Consider the following 26,880-nt stretch of genomic DNA (forward strand, 5'->3'; position numbering starts at 1 on the left):
TTGTTCTGCAGTTACCATCAACTTGTGATGCAATGCAGTACTTTTCCTGCTTGTATAGGAAATGCCCAAATCTCTCCTGAGATTCCCAAAAGCTCACCGGACCAGAACTGGACATGCTGACTTAACAAAAGCAACCCTCCAGACATCACACAGGTTCTGCAGAAATGTGATGCTTTCCCTAATGCCCACTGTTGGAGAAGATGACTGTCTCCTAAGCCAACAGCATCTATTGTTATGCATCTTGCACCAAACTAGATCTCTGCAATTAAAAATGGTCTGATGGCTAAAAGCTTCCACTGAGGTTCAGTCCTTGGACTGGGAAGGGTTCAGCATTTCTGGGCCATTCAATAGCAGAACTGCAGCTAGGTAACTGTAGCCTAGTAATCCCACTGCTCAGTGCTCTCTGTTTCCCCTGCAGGCTGACCGATGAAGGAAGCTTGGGGCAGGCCTTGGGGCTGCCACCTTTCCTCCTTCCAGCACTCATAGACCGCTGCCACAGCTGGTCCCTCCTCAGCTCCTTCCATGGTCAGTCTCTCTTTCCAGGCTCTTTCCTTCACCTTCCTCAGAGCCATTCCTTCCTTGGCCATGCCCTTGCCTCTTGCAGCCTCCACGCAGAGCCAAGCTGGTAATGCGGCAGCGTGCATGAGCCCATCCTGTGTTTTCTACACTGCACTTCATACAGGCACACTCATGGGTGAGCTGTGACCTGGTTGCTATGTCACTATCAAAGAGACACAGACCAACCCTGAGAGATGTGCTGTGTAAAATCCTCCAGGCGAACAAGCTCTGACTATCAGTCCTCTTCTGTTCTTGCATCTAACTGAGCTGATCTATGAGCTGATGACAATGATTCCATGTCTGAAATGTTCAGCCCTCATTTATCACCTATGTGACAAAAATTGGCACTGAAAATAACCCACCGTTTGGGACACAAGGTAGTCTGTTGCGGCATGAATGAATACTTCGTGCTATTCTGCAATTGAGACACTGTGGCACTGTGGGTCTGGCTCTCGGGAGAGCTTGTTTTGATTTCTTGCTCTCTCCATGACCCTGAACACATCCTCTCTGGTTTGACCCAGTGGACTCTAATCACCTCAGTATCACAGAGGGGCTGGTCTTAGATCACCCACCCATATCTGGCAGAGGTCTCCAAGAAAAAACTTGAAGACTTGGAAGATTTTCAACTAACACAGCTAGACCACAGCCCTCAGCTTAAGGGGAGCTGGCTGTTTTAGCAGCACTATTGCTATTTTTAGTGCCTTTAATGCAAAAGTCTTCTCTAAAATTATTTGCCGTGTTTTCTGTTCTTGTTACTACAAAAAACATTTGTGAAATATGTTGGTTTCTCTTAGAAAGCAACAGCCATTGTGTAGGCACACAATAAAATACAAAACCAAACAATTCTCCCACACACATTCCCAGTAGCTGTGAATTCTTCTATGGTTCCTAGAAGCTGGAATTCCAGTGAGGAGGATGTATAAGTGTCCACATTGTTGTGAGCTCTGGCTCAGCGACCTGTCTATGCCTTGAATGACAAATTGTCACAGACAGACCCATTTATCAAAGCCTTGCTCCTGCCCATGAGCACAAGTGAGTGTTCATGTAAAGTGTCCCCAATGGTGTGCTTAGGTGATGAGGATCATAGGTACTTGAGTCGAGACTGAATGCCATATCCCAAGAGAAGAAAGCAATATTTCATGTCTTTGCCTCTGTTTGCCTTTGTCAAGATTTTGAGAAACAAATGGCTTTGCTATGTCCACCAAGACATCTGACTGTACACAAATAGAGGTCTGGATACCAATTGCAGTGTGACCACTACAAGTGGCATGGCCACACTGACTTCAGTACTGTCACTGCAATTCTGCAGCAGTGGGAGGGGAACCAAAGTCAACCAAAAGGCCATGGGTCTGGCTCAGCATTCATTGAAATCATTGGGAGACTTCCCACCAGTTTTACAGGTGGCAGAGGAACACAGAGAAACATCTGCACATGATGGAAAAGTTCTTATCAATCCTATACCTGTTTCTTTTGATGACAGTCATGATAACATCTTGCCCTAATAGTCTGTGAGCTCTTTAAACCAGCAAGTGCTCTTTGGCTCCCTACTTCTTCAAACTCAACAGGGCCATGGTCTGAAGTGAAGTGTTTTAGGCCCTTGGTACTAGCACCCAGACATAGTACTACTATGCAGTCTTCCCAGGTTGTGCCATTGAGCAATTACAAGCCATCATTCCTAGCCTAGCCGAACTAGTAGCATCTCAAGGAGCCTGCTCCAGGATGCTGTTTTCAGTTTAGCCAACTCTGGGCTGGAATATGGCCACTTCAAAGCTCAAGTCAAATCTAGCTATAGAGAAGAATGTAAAAAAGAACACGAAACACAATCAAAATGAGATACACAAGCAGACAAGGAGTCAATGCCAAAGCTGGATGTTCCCTGAAGCACTAGTATTACCTCTAATTTTACCAGGAAATCAGAAGTGATACCATGTTCTGTTTTTTAACCTTAACCTCCTTCAGCACAGATCACTCCACAATGCTTGAGCTCTGTGTGGATCTCAAGTCATCCAGATGCAGCTGCTACTTTTGGGGCAGTACTGCATGACCAGCATAAGGGTGAGCCTGTGACAGGGGCTGCTGGCTCAATTCCTGCTGTGGAGTAGTCAGGGCTGCAAGTCAGTAGGGGCTACAAAGGATGGCATCAGGTGGTGGCCCCTTGTCCCAGCTGTGTCCAGCCTACCCCAGCCCTCAGCAGGACAGCAGGATTTCTGAAGAGTTATTATTGTCTCCTGTCCCTAACCAACGGCTTCTGTCTCCCCTCTGAGCTAGGTAGCGTGTGATTTGTGGCTCTGGGCCGTATAATGATCTTGGTAGATAACTTGGCTGATCAGGAAGGCTGGACACACATTGCATGCCATGCTAGCAGTGTAGCAAACCTGCTATTTTTCTACCCTTAGTAAAAGTAATTTATGTCTCCATCACTGCTAGTTAGTGTGTAAAAGCTGGAGAAAAGCACATCTTACAAAGAAGGGCTGTCTGACATGCCAATCAATGCAAGCAGTAAAGGGTATGTTGCTCCCTTGCTACAAATAGCTGGACTTCAGACACATCCAGGGACTTTTTCTCTTCTCCCTTAGGCTGCTCTGTATAAGTCTGTCACCATCGCAGGGTCATTTCAAGCAGCAGCATCTGGCTTTAATTGTGTACAGACACCTGTACTTATTCCATAAGGACTACACAAAAAACAATCCCCGTAGAGGTGGGTGGGGACATGCACAAAATATTTCACACACAAGCATCCAAAGGCTTCCCGAATGCTGCCTACCACCCGCTGCAGGCATGTGAACCCCTGGCATCTGTCATGTCCCCATCAGACCCAAGTGAGCTGCCTTTGCTCATTTTGATTCAGAGGGTGCTTGCTTTGTTGGTCTTTGGGGTTAAACAAGAGCAGCAATTGCCTGCTTTGTGTGGGGACCGGTTGTTAGGGCGACTGGGAGGAATTCCTTGGCACCAGCGCGCTAGCGCAAGAAAGGAATGAGCAGAAAAATGCTCGGCCAGAGTCAGCCAGAAGCAGAGCAGAGCCAGAGCAAGCCAAGGGGACGTGCTCTGCTGTGCTTGTGTTAGTGCCTCACCCTGGCTCTCCCACCCGCAGCACAGGGGCCCTGTGCAGCAAAGGTGCTCTGGAAGGGCAAAGTCGACACACCCTTCGCTACCCTGTGCAAACCTCTGTGCAGAGTTCCCTGCAGCACTGGCTGTCCCCGCTGACCCCAGGGCTCCTCCTCCTGAGCTAACAAGGTGCTGAGGGGAATCAAGCCCTGAGTTTTTACTTTATTGCTGCTTCTGTGATTGACCACCCCCCACAACATATAGACATGCATTTTCTCTTATGATACTTGGCACAAAGCTGCTTGCAGTAATAAAGGAAATGTGGAAAATTAAGCTGCTGTAGTGATTTTCAAATGGAAATAATCCTATTTTAAGGTAATTTTCACTGTGAAAGATGGTTCAAAGGCACAAGAGGAAAGGGCAGGCTGAGGACTGAGCTACCAGGTATGTGAGTATAATTTTTTTAGGCTTTATTTTTGCATTACAGATGCTCTCCTTGCTCAAAACTGCTGCCTTCCCCACTGCTCATTTTCCCCAGATCACACCTCTTTCATAAACAGACAATAACTTTTTGTTTGGATTGGCTTGCTGGCAAATTTACACAGCTCTCCCATATAGTGATCTGATTTCAGGTCACAGTGAGCTGATTAGTAGATGTAAGGGCATTTGCTCTTAAGAATTGTGAGGGCATTCAGCCGCTCATATCCATTTAAGTAGTGATAAACACAAAGAAAAGAAAAAAAAAAGAAAAGGGAGCAATAGAAGCACAAGAAGAAGGTAGTGCCTGGTCTCTGGACTTCTTTGCACAGTGGCTTAAAATCTGCATGATGAAACTAGTGTAGTTTGTACAGTGAGAGGGTGCAAGCCTGTCTGCAAACACAGCAGCTGCTGGGGCAAGAGACTGGTGGAAGTCACTGGAAGATAGGGCAAAGTGTTGTTAATAATAGGTGTAGAGCTAAAAGACTTCACAGAATCACACAGAATCGCAGAATCATAGAGGTTGGAAAAGACTTTTAAGAGCATCGAGTCCAACCGTAAACATAACACTACCAAGTCCACCACTGTTCCAATGCTTGACAACCCTTTCAGTGAAGTTAAAATTTCCTAATATCCAGTCTAAACCTCCCCTGGTGCAACTTGAGGCCATTTCCTCTTGTCCTATCACTTGTTACCTGGGAGAAGAGACTGACCCCCACCTCGCTACAACCTCCTTTCAGGTAGCTGTAGAGAGCGATAAGGTCTCCCCTCAGCCTCCTTTTCTCCAGGCTAAACAACCCCAGTTCCCTCAGCCACTCCTCATAAGACTTCTGCTCCAGACCCTTCCCCAGCTTTGTTGCCCTTCTCTGGACACGCTCCAGCACCTCAATGTCTCTCTTGTAGTGAGGGGCCCAAAACTGAACACAGGATTCGAGGTGCGGCCTCACCAGTGCCGAGTACAGGGGGAAAATTACGTCCCTAGTCCTGCTGGCCACACTATTCCTGATACAAGCCAGGATGCCATCGGCTTTCTTGGCCATCTGGGCACACTGCTGGCTCATATTCAGCCGGCTATTGACCAACACCCCAGGTCCTTCTCTGCTGGGCAACTTTCCAGCCACTCTCCCCCAAGCCTGTAGCGTTGCATGGGGTTGCTGTGGCCCAAGTGGAGGACCCAACACTTAGCCTTGTTGAACTTCATACAATTGGCCTCAGCCCATCGATCCAGCCTGTCCAGCTTGTAAGCAAGGGGGTTATGTCCAGACCTGGAAAGCATAGTACTACATGAATTTGATTATTTCTTTTATGTACGGATTTTCTTTTATGTATAAAAGAAAATTCTGCAGTTTGCTGAACTTTCTCCTCATCAGAGCTATAGTTCTACATGGTATTACTTGCAGACTCGATTGGAGAAAGTTATTAAGCTTTTAGCCTTGTAACAGAATACCTCTCTCCTGTTTGGTCTGAGGGGTGAGCTCTGATTTCCTCAAATTTAAGTAGTTATGTTATACAATTCATCAGATTATTGCTTTGCATAAAAGTATCTCTGTGTGTTTGGTCTCTTGTTTCCAGAATGATTCCGCTTGATTTCCAAGTTCCTGGCTGAAAAAACAAACAAATAAAAACTTTGGGGTGAATTTCTCAATGGGCTGTGCTGTTCTTGTTAGGCTTGAAAATGTTCTAACAGAAGTGAAAGCCATGGAGTAAGTAAATTGCTGAGCAGTTGAGAACCTGGTTTCCATAAGCTTTCAAGTTCCAAACTGGCCTGAAACTTTCCAGGCACAGGACCAGACTTTACAAACCTACATATGGGAAAGGGGAAAAGGGGACTGCCTGTGTACCCTAGAAGACTTTAGGGTACACAGGCAGTCCCCTTTTACCCTCAATCTAAAATAGAGTATCCTTTACACTCCTCTCATTTGACCTAAAACACAGCAGTCAGAGCTTAATGGGTGGTAAAAGCTTCTTGAAACAATACCAGTAATGCACTCTTCTAAGGCTGTCACCGCCTTTATTTCATGCCTTAAATATTTTTGGAGTTTGAAAAAGGTTGAGCAAAATCCTGCTTGTGATTTTTTTTTAAATAACTTTCCTTACACGTGTTGAGTATATATCAGGGGCAGCTCCAATGTCACTGATTCAAGCTTGGAAAGTCCCAAGGGTGGAGTCAAGAAAAGCAAAGTACCCTGGTAGCTTCTTCATTTTGTCTACCTTCATTTTGTCTAGCTGAAAATTGATTTGGACGAAATGGCTTAAAAACCCACAAACCAAACCTGATTACGTGCATGCGCTTCTTCTGCTGGAGGTTCCTGCCCACTCTTGCTGGCTGTTGACTGTGCCGGGCATATCGGCAGGAACAGGAACTCTGTGAAAGGCTAGAGGAGGCCTGTGGATGAGGCTTGAGAAAGATTCACTGTGGAGACACTTTACGGGTGTCTGTACCCACAGCACGATTGACCCACTGCCCAGGTAACCATCTTGCAGATAGCTGAGAGATTACTGTATTTTGTGGGGTACCACAGTTCCCCACAGTACAAGCAAACAAGATCACCAAGTCAAATTCTAACCACCTTAATATTACGTTGGGCAGAGTTTCAATTGACAGTCGTCTTGGTGCATTTGGAGTTCACTTTCCAAAAAGGAGTATTACCTGAGATGTAAAAATGGCCTCTTGGGTGGGGGTGAGGGGTGAGACAGTGAGGCTTGGGAGAACTCGTGCATCATCTTCTGCCCCTTCTCTGAAGTTTTGCTTGTTCCTGAGGGTAATCACTGAGCTATATGTGAGGTTGTGCCTTACATATCTTACTGGTGCTGTAAAAGGTGTGTGTGCCTCGCTGGTACACAGTAATAAAGTGCATGAATCACGGATAAGCTCGCTCACATACACAGCATGTGTGTTAAGGGAGAGACAAGAAGTGTAGTGAAGACGAGTCTGTTCATGTTTAAAGCTGCTCAGTTTAACAGCATTTGCGCAAGCAAAAGGGATGTTGGACTGTAGCGTCTGCCTCCTGCTCCCCTGGCCTGTGAGTGCTGACTGCTCTGGTCTGTATTAAGACTGTGCAGCACTGCTCTGAGCCTTGCTGCAGGGTTCAGGTTCTCCAGACCTTTCCTAGCCTATCCATATTGATTTCTTAAAATCTGACCAGTGTTTCTCTGCGTTAAAATCCCCGGTTGTGTCCCTTTGCAGCCTTTTTAGTTCATGCTGGCAAGAATGACCACTTGGGCTTTTTCCCATTTTCTGTTTGGTTTGATCTCTGCTCCCCTCTGTGACCTACAGCTGTTTGCTGTGACTCTGTGATTTTCTGTGTAGAAGGGTTTCTTTGTCCTTGGAGTTCTCAAAAAAGCTGATCTCCATGGCTAGCTGATCCAATTAAATCCCAACACAGGGGAAAAGGCATACGTAGCCAGCCAGGCACAGCCTTGGGATCCAGCAAAAGCAAATCCACCCTGCCTGCGAATCCACTTTACCCCCAGGAGGAGGAGGAATGAAGGACCACTCATGAGCTCTCCTTGCTGAGTGCTGTTGATGAACCTGCCTCTCAAACATGGCTAGAAACCAAGCCAGTGCAGACCCTAGCGGCATGCTTATTATGCCAAGGGCAATGCCTCCTCCTTCACAACTTGCCCTCGCCATATGATGGATGTGTTTGAGGCAGGAGCAGCTGGCACAGCTCGTGCCCTTGGGAATAGCCAGGGCAGCTTCCCAGGCCATGGGGGACCCTGCTGGGTTAAGTGAAATAGCAGTGTGTGGGAAGGAAATAAGAGAAGTCCATAGTTTGGTGTTTACCCAGTGTCCCATGTGGGTCTGTAAATGTGGGAGAGGACAAAGCCCCTATATAGCAAGGGTTAAGATATAGCTGGTGGGAATGTTTCCATCAGGGCAGCTTTCCATTTACAATAAATAAATAAATGTTGGCATGGGTGGATTCTGACAAAAGTCTAGACAGGAAAATATTGCTACAACCATTAGATATTTCAGCTGATTTCACAGAAACATTTCTCCAAATTAAAGCATTAGGAACTGTTCGGCTCTTTTTAAAACAAACACAAAAAGGAAGAAAAAAGAACATTTCACACTCCACTCCTAAGCCTTAACATGTCACAGCAGCTAGTGCAAGCCCTATGACAACTTGGCTGGGATTGGCATTACTGAAAGTTGTTAGCCTTAAATGTGCTGGTTCTATGTTAGCCTAGAGATGCTTCTTGACTCAGGCCATGCAAGTCTAGGTATGGGAGGAGGGGGATCTCCCAAATGTCTATACAGTCTGCCACTTTATTGAGCTTTACTGTAAGATGTAGGACACGTATAGTGTGGCCGTGTTGGTTGTTTTTTTTTGTTTTGTTTTGGGTTGTTTTGTTTTTAAATAAGCTTTTTTGAAGGAAGGGAGGTAGAGGAGGGCTTGTTAAGTTTCTAGAGTCCAGTTTTGCTGTGTTCCAGATGGGTACGGATAGAAAGAGTCGATAATAATGAGTGAGTGGCTTATTCTGTTGTAGCAGAACTCACCGAGCCTCAGTGGAGTTTTATGCTGAGAAATTACCTGGTTGTAATTTGCATGTTGTGTCAGTGCCAGAGGCCAAAATGTTAGTAGGGAAGGGTGTGTGTGGGGAGAAGCAGTGGAAAAATTACAATGAGCTTTAGTCAAGGGGGTTGAATGTAGGGGTCCTCACAATGGAAGCCTCGTTTATTAAGCAATTTGATCTCTCCCTGCGAGATCGTATGTGAAAAAACAGGTTGAGTCATGTCTGAGGGCGTTGCCCCATGGAATTTGTAGATACGGATGGTTTATACCTGCATGTTCCCAGCACAGAGAGGCCAGTTACATTCTGCAGCTTCCAGAGGGAATAAGCCTCCTGAGGACTACAGTTATTCCAATTTTCTTGGGGTAAGTTTATTGAAAATAACTTTTCTTTCTTTCTCCTCTCCCTCCACCCCCTTCAAATCTCAATTTCCCTAACCATAAGGTGTGATACGTGTGGTTTTCTTCATCAACAGACCCAGGTATCACTACTAAGACTGCAATGGCATGGTGGAGAGCCTGGGTAAGTAGAGGAAATACTGAAGTAAGACACCTTGACTTATAAGTTGCATCAGATACTGTGTGGGAATGAAATGTTTCCCTTTAAAAATCAGCCAGACCTACTTACTGATTTTTCTGACTATAAAATAGCTTTCAGCACTTCCAAAATGTTGATTAAAGAAGGTGTTAACATGATTGCTGGCTTTAAGAAGAAGAGCAGACTCTCCCTGGTCCTTCAGTTGAGAGTGGTGCGGGGGGGGTTTGTCTGCCTTTGTACATGGGGAGACAGTACCGGGGAGCAGCAAAGTAACACAGCTGAGGTCTGCATTAGGTCTGAAAGCTGCAGGCTCTTCATCTGCTCCCTTCTCTCGTGGCAGTGAGTTCAGGGCACTGTACCATCCCCATTTTCGTCCCCAGTTGTGCTGGCAGGCTGTGGTCACAGAGTGAGATGTGGTCAAGCCGCAGTGTCTTTTTCCTTGGTGGGTTTTTAATATTGCAATGATGATGTGGACTTGGACACCCTGTCTGTCTGCTAGGAGCCAGAAATGCTGTGTATGTTCTCTTTTAAACTCTTGTGGCTTTGGGAGGAATGTGGCAGGGTGGGGGGATGCTCATGGGGTGTGCTGAGGCAGCCTCCAGGGTACAGCTCAGGCCAGGTGGGAGGCAGCTCTGGTGATGTGCATAGCTCTGTTGCCATCGATGGCAGCTCTCCCATTAGCCTATGTGGAAGGTGAGGTTTACCCCTGGACTTTATCTCCAGATACGTATAAGCCAAGGCCTAGAAGAGACCTGCTGGAGACATGCGATGGAGGAATACTGGTAGAGAAGTCTTATTTCCCAGCCCAGTCCCCTGCCCAACACCACTGCCAGGAGTGCACAGGCTTTCTCTTGATGGCTTTTGTGTCATCTTTGGAAAGATTTGTGTCCCCCTTCTGCCTTGTTGTGAAGAAGGCTTCATGTTTCAGCAGCCTCTGCAAGGGGTGAGCTGAGCAGGGAGCCTCAAAGGGGGCTCTGCTGCCGCGTGCCACCAAAGGTGCCCGGGAAGCGTAGGACAGCTGTCTTGCAGTGCAAGACGTATTACCCTAGGTGCAATACATCATCAAGGAGTGAGAAACGACTTTGCATGGACATGACCATTTTTCAAGTTCTCAGTTATGATTTTGCAACAGAGGGGTGGGAACTGGAGAAACAAAACAAAACCAAAACAAAACACCTTGGGGGTTGGAGAATACCAAACTAATTCCTCCTTTTTTTCAGATAGACCTCAGATAGGCAATTTTCCTGATCTCAAAACATACATGATTTTTTTCCCCCAGAAACATTAAAATTGTAATCTTCCTTTCTGCTGATCTCCCTCTGCCTCCTTATTTCCTTTTGGCAGTTCAGTACAGTAAAACGGACTTTTTCCAAAGCTTGGAGTAGCTCTGACTTTAATTTTTCCCTTTGTGCTGATCTGTTCCACCCCACCTCCCCAGGCTGGAAATCTTTTGAAAACTTAGAGTGAGAAAAGGAGAAGGAGAAAAGCCCTGAAAGCTCCAGTGATCTCTTATCTGTTGGTATTGTAAAGGGTGTAGGCATGAAGAGAAGGTGAGAGAGCAAAGGAAGGATGGTAGAAAATTGTTTTGGTTTTCCAAATCTTTCATAAAAAATGTGAAACTTTCAGAAACATTCCACTGAAAAAAACAAGTAACCCTACCTGTCCCCAAATTCCAGCTTTTCAATAAACTACTGTTCAGGTTTGAAAATATTTTGGTAGGAAAACTTTGAATTCCCTTCCCCTTCATTTATAGGTAAAACTTTTCAGAGCATCAGCTGTAAAGTACACTGATTCCATTGCTTTCATGCCAATTATTCATCTTCACATTACACAGCTGCCTTGAGTAGTTTTAGTTAGGTAACTGTAGGATCAATTCATCTGGGAAACAAGACCAAACTGAACAGGGTTACTCTGGAAACCTGTTGTGATTGTACCTGTGCTGGAACAATTAAATACACGGAGAATGAGGTGTATGAGTGAGTATGAGTGAGTGCTTGAGCTAGGATGGGCTGTAAACGTTTATTGGAATTAGTACCAAAAAAGGACTATTGTTTAAGTTGTTTCCGCTGCCACCAAATGAAAGCTCAGCTTTGCACTCCCTCTTTCTCTGAGTCACCAGGCACAGGTCCAGAGTGTTTCTTTCACATGAGACTTTGTATGCAGCTAGAGAGGACTGTCCATCTTTTTCAGAGCAAAATCAGATGGTTGAGTGTAACCTGCTTTCCAGGGCAGTTGTGATGGTGCTGGCTGACTTCAAAGGGGAGGAGAAAAGGAGCGCTTGCAATGGTCCTACCAGCTCAGCCAAACCTCCTGTTCCAGACTGATGACAAACCTTTGGGGGTGGCAATGCTTTAGTCTGTCATTGCTCTTACTGCAGTATCAGCTTCACCACAGCCTTAAATCTGCTGCTCAGTAGTGGTTGGGACTCAAACCTGCATCTAGTGAGAAGTTTCCTGTTGACACTGTCCGCTCTGCAGCTGCTCTCTCTGCCGGGAGCAGGGTGTGGTAGCACAAGAGTCTGTCTCTGTGCTGGCTGTAAAGCAAACTTCTGCAAACTGAAGACCGCTTCCAGATATTCCTGAGCAATGAACATACTGCCTCTCTTGATACTCATCATTGCCTCTTGCTTGCTTGTCACTGCTCCCAGAGCTTGGCTGGCAAAGGGGCCAGCATGCAAACATGTGCCAGCTATATCTACTAGTAAAGCACTCAACAAGGACACCTGAGCTGGTTTGCCCAGAGCCAGCCTGTGAGCATCTGTGCAGCACAGTGTGGGTATGCTTCAGCTGTGGCACTAGGCTAGACCTGGCATTTCTTGACAGGCACTCCTGAGCATGCTGCCATTAATCTTCCAGCCTTTCACTAAAAAACAGGAATGCAGGTCCTGAAGGGAATTTCCACAAACTTTTCTACTTGGCAAGGATCGCTTGAAGGCTTTTTCTCTGGGGAGGACTTGGATGAGACTCTAGGAGAAGAGGGGTAGAGCCCTCTTTAGCGCAGGAGATGAGAGCAGAAGGGATTTGCACCATAGCAGGAGGCTGCTGGGTGGCACTTGGTGGTCCATGTTATGCAAGTCAGATGGGACAACCATAGTGATTCCTTCTGGTCTGTAAGCTCTGATTTGAAGGTGCTTTTTATCTGATGCTGTGCCACCCCTGCTGAAAAATCCATCTAGTCATACTGATATCATTACTTCAGTATTAACCATATCCCTGCAAGTAAATTTATGAGAATATAGTAGTTTCCTGGGGCAACTTACATCTCTCTGCTGCTAAAGGAAGAGAAAATTCTGTCCATTATTGGAATAAAGTGGTGATGACTCTCTGTGACTAACCACTGATGTTGATGGACCTTATTGTTAGAGATGCGTCAATATATTCAAGCCAGTCCCTTGACTAACAGCTTTTGTTAAATTCAGGCTCACAAGCCTGGGTTCTGGTTGATGGCCCCGCTACCTTGTGGTGACTGGAATAAATCTCAGTGTGTCTTTCTGCCCTGGGACTCTAGCACTGGCAGTGCCTTAGGGGTCTGTCTGGAGGATTCCTGTGTAGTTGACCCTTGGTTCGGGGGAGAACATCAAACCTGCACTTTTCCAGATGGATCTGTTCTTTCAAAGTAGTCTCTTGGCCCAAATCCTTCCAGTGGAGATACTTCCTTCTTGAAATCAGCTGTGCACAAGTGAAGCAGTAGCAGAAGAATAAAGCTGCTACCTAGAAAAATGGTCTGTGAGAGCATGACTATTCCATGAAATAAAAAAACCTATGGGTACAAACTGCCCTGCACCAACCCACCAAGAAATGCAGTTCCTAATAGCAGTATAACACGATAGCATACATGTTATGAAGTATTGTATTTAATGGGTGAATAAGAAAGTCTATCCTACTCAGCTTTTTCTGCCAGACTGCCTGCACCTAATGACTGCTGCAGCAGTGTCAGTCATGCTTTGCACATCATGGTTCTGCCAGGAGCCAAAGGCTGGTAGAGGCAGTTGGAGGCAGGAAGCCTGTGTTCTCTTCGGAGCTCTGCTGAGAGACTTTGAACCAACCCCTCCACTCTTCTGTGCCTTGCCCATGTGTAGGCAATGAACAATACTAATTTACTTTCCAAAATACTTTTTCTTCAGCTGGTGAAAAGCAGTGGTGAGAAGTCCTCTATTTTTCTTCTTTCAGAGTGAAGCAGAGGGCAAGTCCGTGACAGGTGCTTTAAACTTTGACCCCACACCTGATGCTCAGACTCTGTACAAGGCCATGAAAGGGCTTGGTGAGTTGACTCCAACCACATGTGTAAATTCTATATTCTGCTTATAATTGCCCAGTTGAAAGCCATTCCTTAAGAAAATTGCAGCCAGAGATACCATTTTTTAATATGGAAAATTAAAAATTAAAGTTTCCTTGATATATACTTAAGCTTCTACATTATGAAGGCAATGAACTAGGGAAAATTGTCTGAATACATGAATTGGGATTTTGGACTAGTCTCAACTTATTCTGTGCATTGTGTTTATGGCTTATTGTTGCTCTCCACAGGGACTGATGAACAAGCTATAATTGATGTCCTGACCAAGAGGAGCAATATGCAGCGTCAACAGATTGCCCAATCCTTCAAAGGACAGTTTGGAAAGGTTCTTCCAAAACAAAGCTGTTTTCAGTCACTGTTTCACTGCATGCAGGATGTAGTAAATGGGTGTACACTTCATCCTGCAAGCATGGTGTAAACAATATGCAGGTCTTCTGCAAATAAGTAGATTAATATTTATTTATAAGGCCTGGGGTGAATGTGTGAAATTAATTTTTAGTCAGAAAAACTGGTTTTCCCCCAAAGATTGTAATTTTTTTGGTAAAATGCATTTTGACCAGAAATATTTTTTAAAAACCTATTTTAACTTAAAGTGTAACTTCTCATTGCTTTCGAAGCTATAACAAAAGTTGATACCTTTCTAAGTGGCATTTTGAGTAAAATATTGGTTGGGTTTGGGGCCCTTTTAAATGCCAAAGAAAGTTCAATTTGAAGACTTATTTAATTACATTTGTTTGGAAATTCTGAAAATGAAAACAAACTGCGGTTATTGACAACCATGTTTTTCTGTGGCTATCTTTCTGTCTTTGATAAAATCTTATTTTTATTGGGAAAACTCTTCCACCGGCAAACTCTTCCACCAGCCTTTCTCTGGAGCTAGTTGTCTGAGAGTCACAGTTAAAGAGGGGGAAACAAGGAAATGGATTGGGAAAGAGCAATGTAGTCTCTTGGGTCAGCGTAGAAACAGGAGTCTCCAATGACCCTTGCTGGAAGGGGGACTGCCATGCAAGGGCCTAAGAAAGGGAAGCAAATGTAGGGGTGGCAAGTATGGGACCATGAATAGAATGCTTGCATCCCACTAAAACAGCGTGAGTCATGCCATAAAAAACCTGCATTATAGTGAAAGGAAAGTTTGAAGTCTATCTTCAAAGAGACTGCATGCCTGATTCTTTAAAAGTCCTGGGTGCATGTTTATGTGCAGGCTTTGGGAACTGGCTCTGAAGCTACATCCCTTGCTCAGTTCAAGGCCTTCAGCTGCCTGGAGCAGGGTGGAAAAGCAGGGGAAAAGCAGGGTGGAGGAAGATTTTTATCTTCCCTACTCTGCTGCAGAATTAATTAGTACCTGGGAGAAGGTTGAGTAATGGGACAACAGGGAATGTGGAAGGACCTAGAGATATCTCATTTTGGAGTTCGGTGCCTTTTTCAGTCCCAGGACCTTTTCTAATAAACTATCAACACAATACTGTCATTCAGCTTCATTGCTGTAGGCCATGGGGATGGAAACAGCACTAGGCCGTAAAGAGATCCTCTGAGGCTTTTTATGTAACTGTGGTGCATGTTGAACAGGATCTGATTGAAAGCCTGAAGTCTGAACTGAGTGGCAACTTTGAGAGGCTCATTGTAGCTCTCATGTACTCCCCATTCAAGTATGATGCCAAGGAGCTCCATGATGCCATGAAGGTAAGCAAATTGCGTGCTGATATTTAAGTAGCAGCACGGATCCAGTGTTAATTTCCTGTAACTGTGCTTATTAACGCAAGTTATAGTAACTGGACTGTTACATGATTAAGTTTGTTATTAGCAGTAGCCTTTGAGAAACAGTTAATTGTGCTATTAATGCATATCTGGGGGAAAATGCTGCTTTAATATTTAGGGATGCATGAGAGTTTCTGTACATACATGTCTCATAGAGTCTGGGGAAGGCAAGAGCAAAACTAAACTCAGCTTTGGCAAGGAATGAACATCCACAGATGACTGTTTTCAGTTAAACATCTCTTTGCTGCTTTCTGCAGTGCCTCTCGTGAATGGAGCTCAATGACACAAAGCCCCATCTGATGCCCGATCTGAGACATGAAACCTTTAACAAATCAAGGAGTGGTGGTGCAAGGGCAAGGCTGGGGTTGGCTGGGTTCCTACCTATTGTATCCTACCTACAGTATCTTTTCAAGTTTCAGATGCAGAGAGGTCTATTAAAGTGGTACAAAGATGGACTGACTAGGCAAGCATTGGTCTCCCCACATCCCCCTAACAGTCTGCCGTCGAAGATCCAGATCCAGAAATGCATTGCAGAAATGCAGGGTTATATAAAATCATCCTTTACGAATTAGGCACCTCAGTAAAAGAAACCATGTTCAAACCAAATGTGCTTTGTGTCTCCAGCTTTATCCTGACAGTTTCTCACAGCTCAGCATACAGCCTAACACTTCGCTGCCATCCGGCTCCTTACTTGACCATACTTCTCCAGCAATAGATGACATCCCATGACTAGATGCCTTTCTCCACCTTTATTTCTCCACTATGTTTTGTATTAAAGGGTGTAGGAACAAGTGAAGATGTTATCATAGAGATCCTGGCATCCCGGACAAAAGCGCAGATCAAAGAGATAATCAAGGCGTACAAAGAAGGTAAAGTGCCTGTGGCTCTGATTTGTGTGGTCAGAGCAATGTGTGACTGCCTGATTGCACAGCAGGAATGGTGTTACCAACTAGCACTGTCAGTAGGAAAATGGGATTTTTAAAACCAAGAAGGTGCAACCTAACTCTGCCTTCAGCCTGGCAAATAGAGCGTGGCTATGCTGAGAGAATTTGAAAATTCCTTTCTAACTCTCCATCCAGCTAGAGGAAAAGGTTAGAAAATCACAAATTTGGTTCAGCTTGGCCACACAGGCTATCGTCAGAACGCAAAAAAAACTATAGCTATGTCCTTGGCTTTTTCTGCCCATTAAATACACTCTAGATGGGAATTTATCAGTTATGTATTTGTAAGTATTTGGTATCTCTTTGGTCCCTGAAACTATATCTCTACCATTAGCTCTGTGTTTATGCCTTGGACATCAGTGGAGCTAGTGACTCAGTCGGATGCGAATGCCAACCTGGGTATCGCTGAGGGTGTGAGCTGATCTCAGCCCTGGTTTTTTCCCTAGCAACGTTCTTGACTAGTGTCAGGCTACTGTGTGTCCTTGGGTGACTGGTAATATCCTGACTATATCACCCAAATAACAAATCCTTCCCTTGTCCTTCTCTTTCCCTTGGGTAGAATATGGTTCTGATCTGGAAGAAGACATAAAATCGGAAACGAGTGGCTACTTTGAACAAATTCTGGTTTGCCTTCTTCAGGTAACGTTAGAGAAGAGAAACGAGGGTATAAAGATCTTCACATTTTTCTCTTCCTTTTTGGAGAAGACATGCAATAGAAGAGGCAATACAGTCATGATCACCAGATAAAATGCAGAGACAAACATGTCACTTGGACTGGATCTGTGTTTCAGCTTCAATGTAACTGAAGCAGGGAAACCCCCTGCCTTAGCAGCAGCAAGAGAGCTGGGAACTTACAGTCAGCTCTGCTGCTGGGAGACACCTCACTTTTACATATGTGTAAAGCCGTGGTGCTCTACAAGGGTCTTAGAAAACAATGCCCCTCATCTATGATTCACCACTCCTCCAGGGTCTGTCCCCTCAATGCTGAGTGCATTCAAATGCATGTATCCTATCATGTTTTCTGAATTTTCCTGCCTAGCAGCAGAATAACTTAGCAATTTTTTGGCTCCACTTCATATGACTGATTTCAATGCCTTTCAGTGAAGGAGTTAGCACTTGTGCTGTCTGAAACATTACTGCTTGAGTACTCTGCAGAAATAGATAGCCAAGAAGGATAATTGATCTTTGTCCAGAATGTGTGCTGTGATCCTTATATATGGAAGAATCTTCATGAGACAAAATAGTTACCTTTCTTTTTCTTCTCATAGGGTGACAGGGACAATGCCACTCTCTACGTGGACACAGCACTGGCTCTCCAGGATGCAGAGGTACTCTCAAATGCTTGTGATCAGTGGTATGCCTGTATCCCACCTATCCTGAACTTCAGAGTACTTCGGTGGGCAGCGGAGTCCTGGTCAGCAGAGGGTTGGAGCCACAATAGTTGGGGAGGGGTGGTCTTCAAGTGGAAGCAACTTGGGATTCTTCAATTTTGCCTGTGCTGCTAAGCCTTGCCATTCCAAAGAGGAGCGATGAGAATCGGCCTTGGGCTCAGCTGCTTATACGTGAAAGCATACGGGTATGGTGGAGTGCGACAACAAAGAACAGGGAAGAAACCTCACGAGTATTGTTGGCTGCTCCAGCTGCTGCAGGAGGGCTGAAAGGGGTGGAGATAGTGGCTGGTCCAATTTGACTAGAAGACACGGTCAAGGGTTTTCATAATCAACCATTCTAGGAGAGTCTAGTTCACACAGTATTTTAGGTTATTTCAAACCCCTTTACCCTAGCAGTGTCTTAAGCCAAGCTCTGTTCTTTTACCAGCTGCACACGTGGAACATCTAACAATTGTGTGTTAAATTACAGACTCTCTATGCTGCTGGGGAAAAGATACGGGGCACTGACGAGACACAGTTCATCACCATCTTGTGCACAAGGAGTGCCACACACTTGCTGAAAGGTATGGAGCAGAGCCCATACTCCCAAGCCTCTGAAATGAGAAATCACTCTAGCCAAAAAGAAGAGGCAGGGCTATAGATGGGAGAGATGGGTGGTGAGATATAAGTACCTGAGTCTGTTTCCTAATCCTTGGTCACTCAGTGACCAAAAGCTGCCAGCTGCTTTCGTGAAAACTTATGAAGACTTCGTGCTGCTGAAAATCAAGTGGCTTATCTAAGAATCCTTATACAGTGGTGATGGCTGGATGGTATAGCTGTTTTTATAAACCCAAAGGGAGAGAGAGAGTCCCTTTCTAACCAGGTAGGAGCACGCAGTGGACAGATGCATGAGTCCGTGGATGTGGTTCCTCTGGGAAAAAAAATCACCAAAAAAGTAGCTGGTTATTCAGTGCTGGAGAATCACAGGGTGCACCTTGCATTTCTGCCCTGGGTTCTTCTGAGGGCATCAGAGGCTGCTGGGAGGGAAGACACTAACCCAGCTCCAGCTAAGGGAGCCCTCAGCTCCCCATTGCCCTGTGCAGCAGAGACCTGGTCTTGTCATCTCAAGACTTTTGAGGCAGTCCAAGGCTCTGACTAACAGATTTTGTTATGTCGGCCGAATCAAAGCATATCAAGTACTGTGTAAATCAGCTGGACCTAAACCGGTAAATTTAGCTGGTGATAACTTAGGTATGCCTGAGCTTTTTCAAGCTGAGGTCTTCTGAGGCTGTTTTCTAGGCCCTGGAGGCCAGCTCCCCCTTGTGTTTCAAATTTAATCTCCCAGCATCACTTAGAGAACAAAAAAAAAAAAGCGGTTTCTAGTCTTTGGCTGTGTCTGCCTTTCAGAACTGAATTTCAACTAGTTGTTGTCAGGATGCAACCAATCTTTGGGACCTGCTGTATCACCAAGCAAGCAATTTCCTCTGTGCTGCAGCAGCCTGCAACTGTTTACCTTTAAAACTTGAGTGTAATTGTTGCAGCTAATTTTTTTTTAATAGGGAGAGTAGGCCTGAGTTGAGAAGGTTGTATCCATCTGTCTGTTCTGTGGTATTGCCTGTCCCCGAAGTATCTGAGTGTTAATGTTTAGGTATCTGATCTTGAATGCTGAGCAAACTTCATTAAAATGTCCATTGCATTACATAGCAGTTTTCCTTCTTTGGTAGTCTGGAAGCTAGGAATCAAAACTGAGATCTGTAATTCTGAAGCCTGGAGTATCCAGAATGTATAAGGTGAACAACAACTCTGTTGCTGAGCTTTTGTTAATGTGGGAGTTCAAATATGTTGGAATCTGCACCTGTGTTTTGCTCATCTTTTCTGAGTTGTTTTTTTTTTTAATTGTGGTTGAAATAATAAGTTTTCCCAAACTGTTGTCATCATTTAAAAGTCCAAAGGCCATGAGTAGCATAGTCCTAAATTTAATTTGATTTTGTTTTGGCTTCTGAAGCTAGTGACATCAACAAACACAAGACCAAATGGTAGAGTTGTGCCTGGTCTTCTGTTGTCTGCTTCATTTCTGTGGTTAAAGACAGCAATGAAAGGTCAGATTGCCAAATTAATAGGAAGTGACTGAACTTGCATTTTCAAATGAAGGCAGGGAATTAAGAACTGTGGATGGATTGAGTTTTCGTGAACGTTGCCATCCATTTTTGTACCTGATTTCTGGGCTTGACTAAAGCCTCCTGAAGTTGGTGCAAATGTGGCCATTGCTTTAGCAGGATCTGTGGTTTCATATCGCCACACAAGCAATACCTGTAAATACTGGGCACAAAATGCCTGAGAAGTTGCTTGGTAAAAAATTGAAGTTCTTTGTGTTTCAAACAGTGTTTGAAGAATACCAGAAACTGGCTGGTAAGAGCATAGAGGACTCTATCAAGAGTGAAACTCATGGTTCACTTGAGGATGCCATGCTGGCTATTGGTAAGAGTGGCTACTTTTCCCTTTCTTTTGTCTGAGTCTGCTGCCTTTTCTCCTGCAGCAGTTGACTGTTATGGGGTGGATCTACTTTATAAAGGTATCTGGTAGGAAGTAAGGGGTACTACTTAGGTAAGATAAACTCATATCCCAGGGGCATACTGAATTAATGGAAAGCATGTTGAATCTCTGTTACCTGCTGCCCTGGACTAGAATTACCATTGATTCTTACTGAGCCTTTTTGTATGCCTAGTGAAATGCACCAGGAATGTCCGTTGCTACTTTGCAGAGAGGCTGTACCATGCTTTAAAGGTAAGACTCTTCATTGTAACATATTTGTTTTCATACTGGACTTAACTTGTAACCTGGCTTCCACCAATTCAAATTAGAAGAGCCAAGTTTTTGGTGAAATCCAGCAAGTTTAGTGCTGTTGTTGCAAGTAATAGCAGAATCCCTTCAAACACCTCGGGTAGAAAAGTACCCTTTAAGCTTGAGATACCAAGGGAGTCTGGCTTTTCTGACTTAGGAGTCTGCAAGGAGCCCAGGCCCACCTTCTGGAACATGGATAAAACTTCTGGAAGTTTTGGAAGAAGTTTTCTGCATCTGAAAGATACAAAAAGTGTCTTTTTCTGGAAGATGCTTTTCTAGGAGGTTGATTATGGTGGAGTTTTGCCCATAATGTTAACTTAATGGACCAAACCACAATATTTTCTTTTTAGGAAGCAATTCTCTCAATGGCAGTATAAAATTAAAGAGTTCCAAATGGGGACACATAAGGCATGTGCAGATTTGTGCCCCTGTAACTCTTAACTGATATGTAAAAGATGTTAGCTCTCCCAACTTTGTGGAGAGCTGATGTGAGTGATTATTTTTGTTATTGATGTCATCTTAATTTTCCTGTGAGTGATTAAACATATTGGTTGGAGCCAAGTGTTGTATGGGTGGTGCTGCAGAAGGCAATATGTATTCAGTGCCCACTTCCAACTCTGTAGCATGTTTGCTTTTGCATTTGACATGTGCAAAGACTTAGAGCACACTTCCATGGTGGGCTTGTGGTATTGACAGTGGCCCCTGGGAGGGGGGTGGGGGTTAGCCCTCCAGAAAGAGAAGCAGATGTGCTGCAGAACATGTGCCAAGTGATGTTTGAAAGCTGACTCCTCCTGTCCTGGACCAGTTTGCAGCAGCTTATCCCTTGAACACCCACAGACTGATATATCTGTTATTTCAGGGGGCTGGCACCCATGATGGGACTCTTATAAGGGTGATCGTTTCTCGAAGTGAAGTTGACTTAAACCTTATAAAGGTTGAATTCAAGCATATTGCAGGAAAGTCTCTCTCCAGTATGATTCTGGTAAGCAGCACCTTGATATGATGGTTCTTAGCCATCACATACATTCCTAACCTGTCCAGCACTGTGGGATGCTTCCATGGTTGTTTTCAAATGTAAAATGTAATTTCTGCTAAAGGTCATAGGTCTCCTTCATTAGGCCTATTAACAGTCAGCTCCTTGAGAGACATACATGCCTGAAAGGTGAGTCAGATTGTATGCTCTGTAAGTGACTTGGGCAAAGCCAACCCTGAGGAGAGACTGCTCCAGATTTTTCATGGACCAGACTCTGTGTCTGTGCACTTCATGATCTCCTAGATGAATCTAGATTCATTTAATCCTCCCTGTTACACTCTTCCCACACTGCTGTGCTATTTTCTCCGCTCTCTTTCTGCTGTCCTTAACTACCTCAAGCCAGTGCCATGTAAGTCAAAACAATGCTGGGGTTTTTTTTGTTTTCTTTTTGTTGTTGGTTTGGTTGTTGGGTTTTTTGTGTTTTTTTTTTTAATTTTTTTTATTTTAACTGGCTTATCCCAGATGAAGGCCTGGTCTATACTGTGGTGAGATAGGTTTAGAAACTGAACCTTGTCAAAGCTTATTGTAGCTTTTGAGGTTTGAGTCTTAGCTCTGAGTGAATGACCCTCCCCTACTAGGCCTGAAATGCTGAGTTTTACCATTTGTCCTAAGGACTCTGGGACATTCCTCTCCCCCGGTGCAGATGGCACAGAAGCCCCTATCCTTAGCAGTCCCCATGGGAAGTCTGGTTCTGTAATGAAGGCCCTTTCTTCTAATTGACACTGTCAGTGTCTGTCATGTTGATTAATGATCAGTCTTCAAGGGTCTGTACAGAATATTCATTCCTTCTGAGAAGTGGAACTGGCTTTACACCTGTCATCACAAAACATCCAAAGGGAGCAAATTTTTTATCTAGATATATTCTCTGTAGTGCTTCTCTAGATCAAAATGACCACATTTGTGGCTTTTAAAAAAAATGTCATGTGTCAGGGCTAACTATACTGCAATTTCCCTTCCTGTAGGGGAGAGAATGCCACACAAATACCCAGGGACATAAAATTTAAACACAGCAGAGTTGGTTGCTCTCCTTTGTGCTGACTTTGTCTGTGTTGCTCTGTGGGATGGAGCCATGATCAATTGCTCACCTGCTTTCCAAAGAAAAGAATTGGACTTGATACATGTTATTTCAGGTGGCAGCTACAAGCCTCATTTCTCCATTCGCTTTTGATGGTGTGTCAGGGGGCAGTAACTCTGCTGAAGTCTGGCTTGCTCTTTCCAAAGTCCTTTTCCTGTGTGGGCATATTCCACAGACAAAGTCAGCACTCGGAGCATGCAGAGGAACTTCCACACTCACCTTTTTTTTTTTTTAATTTTTTCTCCTGTCAGGATGACACCAGTGGCGATTACAAGACAGCCTTGCTGAATCTCTGTGGCAGTGACTGACAAAATCTAGGAGGAAGATGCTGAAATGGATACAGAGAGAAAATTAACAGTGAGCAAGGGTCTGAAAATGTACATGTAGAAAATCATTCTATTGATCCAAGTGAGGAGAAAAAGAAGATCAAATTAATGGCCAAGATTTCCAAAGCTCTCTGACGGATGTGGATGCTCATTACACATTAAAAGCTATTCACTTCCCTAACAGTTTTTAAAGCACAAGTGGGAATGTTTCTTTTTTGTTTCCATTTTGTTCTGTGCAGTTTCTCTTCTCTTTTAACACACTGTGAAGGGTAGCACTTAGACATGAAATTAAAGGACTTTTTGAGTCATTGAGCCCTCTGTAGGTGTTTCACAAGTCTGAACAACCCTACAAAGCTTGGGCTGTCCTGAAGCCTTGCCAACTTCACTAGGACAAGCTGGTACAGGACTGACCATTTGATGCTAGCAGGGTGGGTCTGGAAGGAGGCCCAGATATTAATGGGGCTTTAGGGCATGGGTCAGAATGGAGAATTCAGTCCTAGGGGGGGCTGGTTTAGCAGCCTTATCTGCATAACTTCAGTGAGGGCTCCCCAAGGAGTAGGGAATGGCTGAGCCAAACTGGCTGTAAGCATGTGAAAGTTGAAAGTTTTGTGCCTGATTTCCTTCTTGCTTGTGTGGGCGTTGGCAGCGGGAGACTGGCAAGCTCAGGGAGTGACATCAATGTCAGACTGTGGGGAAATCAAAACTGGGGCAGATGATTTGTTTTTGGTGACTATAGGATATCCTGCTCTTGGGGGCGCAGACCTGTTTCTGCTCCTAGTTTCACAGTAACTTCACAGAGGTCAGTGGACTCCCTTGGAAATTCCGCCCCCCCCCCCCCCTCCATGACTGCACCTACCACTTGCTGAGTGAGGCCCCAGGTTTGGACAGTGATACAGAAATGCTTTGAGAAGCTCAGGTCTGCCTTGACCAATGATTCTCCACACTTAAAGCAACTCATTTAAATGTGTAATTGCCTAAAGCCGTTGTGTTCAGAGAAGCAGCTTTTCTGATCGAGTGGGTGAATTTTCTGGCAGAGGGGTGGTTCTCCCCTTGCATTGCTGAAATGAGCAGGAGCCGGTGCAGTAAGAGTGGTGAATTCAAAAAGTCTTAGGGAGGCCAGGACCCAGAGCTGGGGTCAGGGTATCTGCATCCCTCAGGTGAACACGGAGAGGAGGAGGCTTCAATCTGATCCTTTAAGTGCTTGTGTTTGCGGTGATATCTCAATTTCTTACCTGGAGTAAAATGAGTTGGAGACACATCTCTAGACTGAGCATCAAGGGGAAGTTCTTCACTCGGTTTTTTGGAGGATGTGGGCCAGCTCCAGGCATCAAAGCACCAGAAATCACATCTGCCTTCTGCTGGCCAGAGGACCCGCTTGATTTTTCAGAGAGCCACTTGTTCTCAATGGCAAATACGATCAGCCTTCCCCTGGTTTTGCCCGAGAGCAGGTTCAGGTTTCCAGCGAGCGGCACGCCCGGCCCGCGGACGGGACGCCCGCTGCGGGGAAACCCGTGCTTACACCACCCTCTTGTGGGTGACAGCCTGCGTGCAGCCCGGCCGCAGCACCGCGGCGGGGAGCTCACGGACCCACGCGGGGCCCCGCCCGCGCCCCCCGAGACCTGGCCGCCGACGAGGGCGGCTGGGCGAGCGTCCCGGCCCGCCCGCGCCCCCGGCTCCCCGAGCAGCGCCCGGGCGCCTCGGGCCCAGGCCAGGGCTCCGGCGGGCGGGGTGCAGAAGAGGCGCGGGGCGGTGGGAGTCGCTCCCCTTTAAACGACGCTCGCTTTCCCTCCCAGCTGTTTTAAAATCGGTAATGAAGGGGTGCTTCTGCTGACAGGCGTCCCCTTCGAGACCCCGGCTGAGGGACTCTCACCCTGCAGCCCTCTGCTACGGTATGGCTAAGCTCTGGTATGCAGCCTTAGCTCTGGTATGGCTAAGAGGCTCTGCAGAAGTGCTCTCCTCTGGCCAGGTCTGTGTGATGAGGCTTTAGTGAAAATATGAGCCATTCCCTCCTTTGTTTTTTGGTGTTATTTAGGAAAAGGCAAATGGGAATTTGTAACTGCCTAAGCAGGGAGGGGGAATGATTTATAGGGTTGTACCCACGACATCTGCATCTCCTGAGGGTGGACGGACAGTGAGTGAGAAGTGATCCCAGCTTTGAGGGACTTAAAATCTGACTAGAAAAGCCTAATAAAAGCTCAGCTCTTCAAAGGTATTTTAGTTCAGAGTTGCATGTTGATTTCACTGAAACTTTTGTGCTTATATCGTCTCGGAGCTCCTGGTGTTGTATTATTATCAGCTTATTCAGGTCAGAGGTTGGCTTTCCCTGTTGGTCCGTGCTTAGCACAGTGGGTTAGGATTAGAGCTGTTGCACTGTGATTGTGGTCCCAATTTTATTAAGAACAGCTTGGGACATGTAAAGAGAATTGCCAACAGGCTCACAGGAGATCAGTAGTAAAGCTGGGAAGGAGGAACAACTGAGGGAAGCTGATTCTATCATCATAATTGCTGGGAAACAAAACAATTGTAAAACATCAATAAAGATTTAATTACATATTGATTGCTGCTAAAATGTTTCCTGGGTGAACATGTGCTTTAATAAAGCGGAATCAATTCCTAAGCTGTTCTAACCAGTCTTTTCCAAATGCAAATATTGACTTAAGGCCTTTCTATTCATTCACAGTTTAATTAACATGATTTTATTGCACAAAAATCAAGATAAACACTCAGCAAGGAAAAGGTAACAGGGACAAAGTAAAAAATGCCCAGGACTGTGCAGGCCTTCTGCTGCCTGTGCGCCAGCCTTTTTCCACCTCCTGTGCTGCAGGAAAACCTGTGTGCGGGGGGTCTCCCGGGACTGCACTAATGCCACCTTGCTGTCCCTCCCTGGGTGGCTGCTCTGTGTCCTCGGACGCAGCGCACACACGGCAGGGGCTGTGCTAACCGGCAGCGTGGTGGGGTGTAGGTACTTTAGCTCTCTGCTCAACTCACACCCAGGTGTACATAGGAATAGTTGACTCCAACTACTAGCTCTGTTTCTGACACCCAGGAAAACTAACAAAAATCTATTCCAGGTATGATGCCAATGCACATAAATCATGTTTAACCCCTGAAGGCCTCCATTCCAGAGAAAGCTGACTTTATACTGTTGCTTAATTCTCCCAGAATCCCAGTGCAGATGTGGCCTGAAACCCAGACGGCTGACCACAGGGTCCCCAGGCAGTGGCCAGCCACAGCCAAGCAAAGGCTCTGCTTAAGAGGCATCTCATCACGGTGACTTCTGGGGAGAAGAAGAAAAGATTGTCTGGGTCTGGCTTCATTTGCATTTCTGTTTTGCAACAGTTTGGAGTAATTTTTTAATAAAATATTTAAGCGTTCCACTTGAGGTTAAAAAAAAATATTGTTCCTGTTGGGAAGTGGAAGAAGAGAACAGCAAATACCTTAGCTGGGCAAAGCGGGACATCTCTTTGCCCTCTCCCCATACTTAGGAATGTTTTTTGAGGGGAAGGAAATAATCTGAGAAGGGTGTTCAGTCTTCCTGGTCCCCTATGGTTTCCCCAGCAGCGCATGGAGGCACCCCGGGTGGTATAGGCTGTTGAGCTGGGGCTGGGGTGGGGCAGGGAAAGAGCCTGCCTGAGGCACCAGAGCTGGCACCGGCGCATCTGTGGGGCAGCCCAGGCAGCAGTTCCTCTCTTCAGAGCAGAGGGTGGGTTTGCCAAAACACAGGACAGCACAGCGTGTGGCACCGGGGGGCGGAAGGGGAGGTGGGTCGTGCTGGCATGAGTGGCCCCATTCGTTGCTCTGGGGTGGGCTGAAGGGAGGCTCAAGGGGAGAGCATCCTCATTGCTGGGCAGATGGGAGCCTTTCTGAATGGAAACTGCTGATTATTTTTTACTCTTAAATTAATAAATCAATGGTAAATTAGTGTTGATTTATTAATGTAACGTGCTGCAGTGAGGAAATACTGCCTGCCACAGGCATCCAGATGGGATAATGGAGTCTCCTAGTGTTGTGGCTTATTGCCTGGCTTTCTTGAAGGAGCCCGTTTTGCTGGCAAGGTGGCTATCTGATGACAAAATTGTAGACCTTCCTCAGGACGTATTGGATGGTA

The 26,880-nt window shown here is 45.4% G+C and overlaps 2 protein-coding genes across 3 annotated transcripts in view; both read left to right on the forward strand.

Moving 5' to 3' along the window:
• Nucleotides 1-26,880, forward strand: part of WASHC2C (WASH complex subunit 2C) — a 182,236-nt gene that overhangs the window by 36,366 nt on the left and 118,990 nt on the right. The window lies entirely within an intron of this gene.
• Nucleotides 8,824-26,097, forward strand: ANXA8L1 (annexin A8 like 1). Of its 2 annotated transcripts, XM_075504962.1 has the most exons (14): nt 8,824-8,963; nt 9,074-9,120; nt 13,305-13,395; nt 13,662-13,756; nt 14,998-15,111; nt 15,965-16,055; nt 16,687-16,766; nt 17,396-17,455; nt 17,988-18,081; nt 19,880-19,975; nt 20,223-20,281; nt 21,198-21,320; nt 22,698-22,803; nt 25,935-26,097. In XM_075504962.1, the coding sequence occupies exons 2-13, from the start codon at nt 9,100-9,102 to the stop codon at nt 22,752-22,754; spliced, it is 981 nt and encodes a 326-aa protein (XP_075361077.1). In that variant the 5' UTR covers nt 8,824-8,963; nt 9,074-9,099; the 3' UTR covers nt 22,755-22,803; nt 25,935-26,097. The 2 variants fall into 2 exon arrangements, with proteins under 2 accessions (XP_075361077.1, XP_075361076.1); XM_075504961.1 differs by lacking the exon at nt 25,935-26,097 and having other exon boundaries at nt 22,698-23,085.

This window comes from Mycteria americana, chromosome 6, assembly GCF_035582795.1.
Source record: "Mycteria americana isolate JAX WOST 10 ecotype Jacksonville Zoo and Gardens chromosome 6, USCA_MyAme_1.0, whole genome shotgun sequence".
Taxonomy (NCBI): Eukaryota; Metazoa; Chordata; class Aves; order Ciconiiformes; family Ciconiidae; genus Mycteria; species Mycteria americana.

What these genes read in the sequence shown, in the direction of transcription:
- ANXA8L1 (XM_075504962.1), top strand. Translation starts at nt 9,100, where the DNA reads ATGGCATGGTGGAGAGCCTGG. An exon ending in TGGCTCTCCAGGATGCAGAG is followed by an intron (nt 17,456 to 17,987) that starts GTACTCTCAAAT and finishes GTTAAATTACAG; the next exon opens with ACTCTCTATGCTGCTGGGGA. An exon ending in GGCTGTACCATGCTTTAAAG is followed by an intron (nt 20,282 to 21,197) that starts GTAAGACTCTTC and finishes CTGTTATTTCAG; the next exon opens with GGGGCTGGCACCCATGATGG.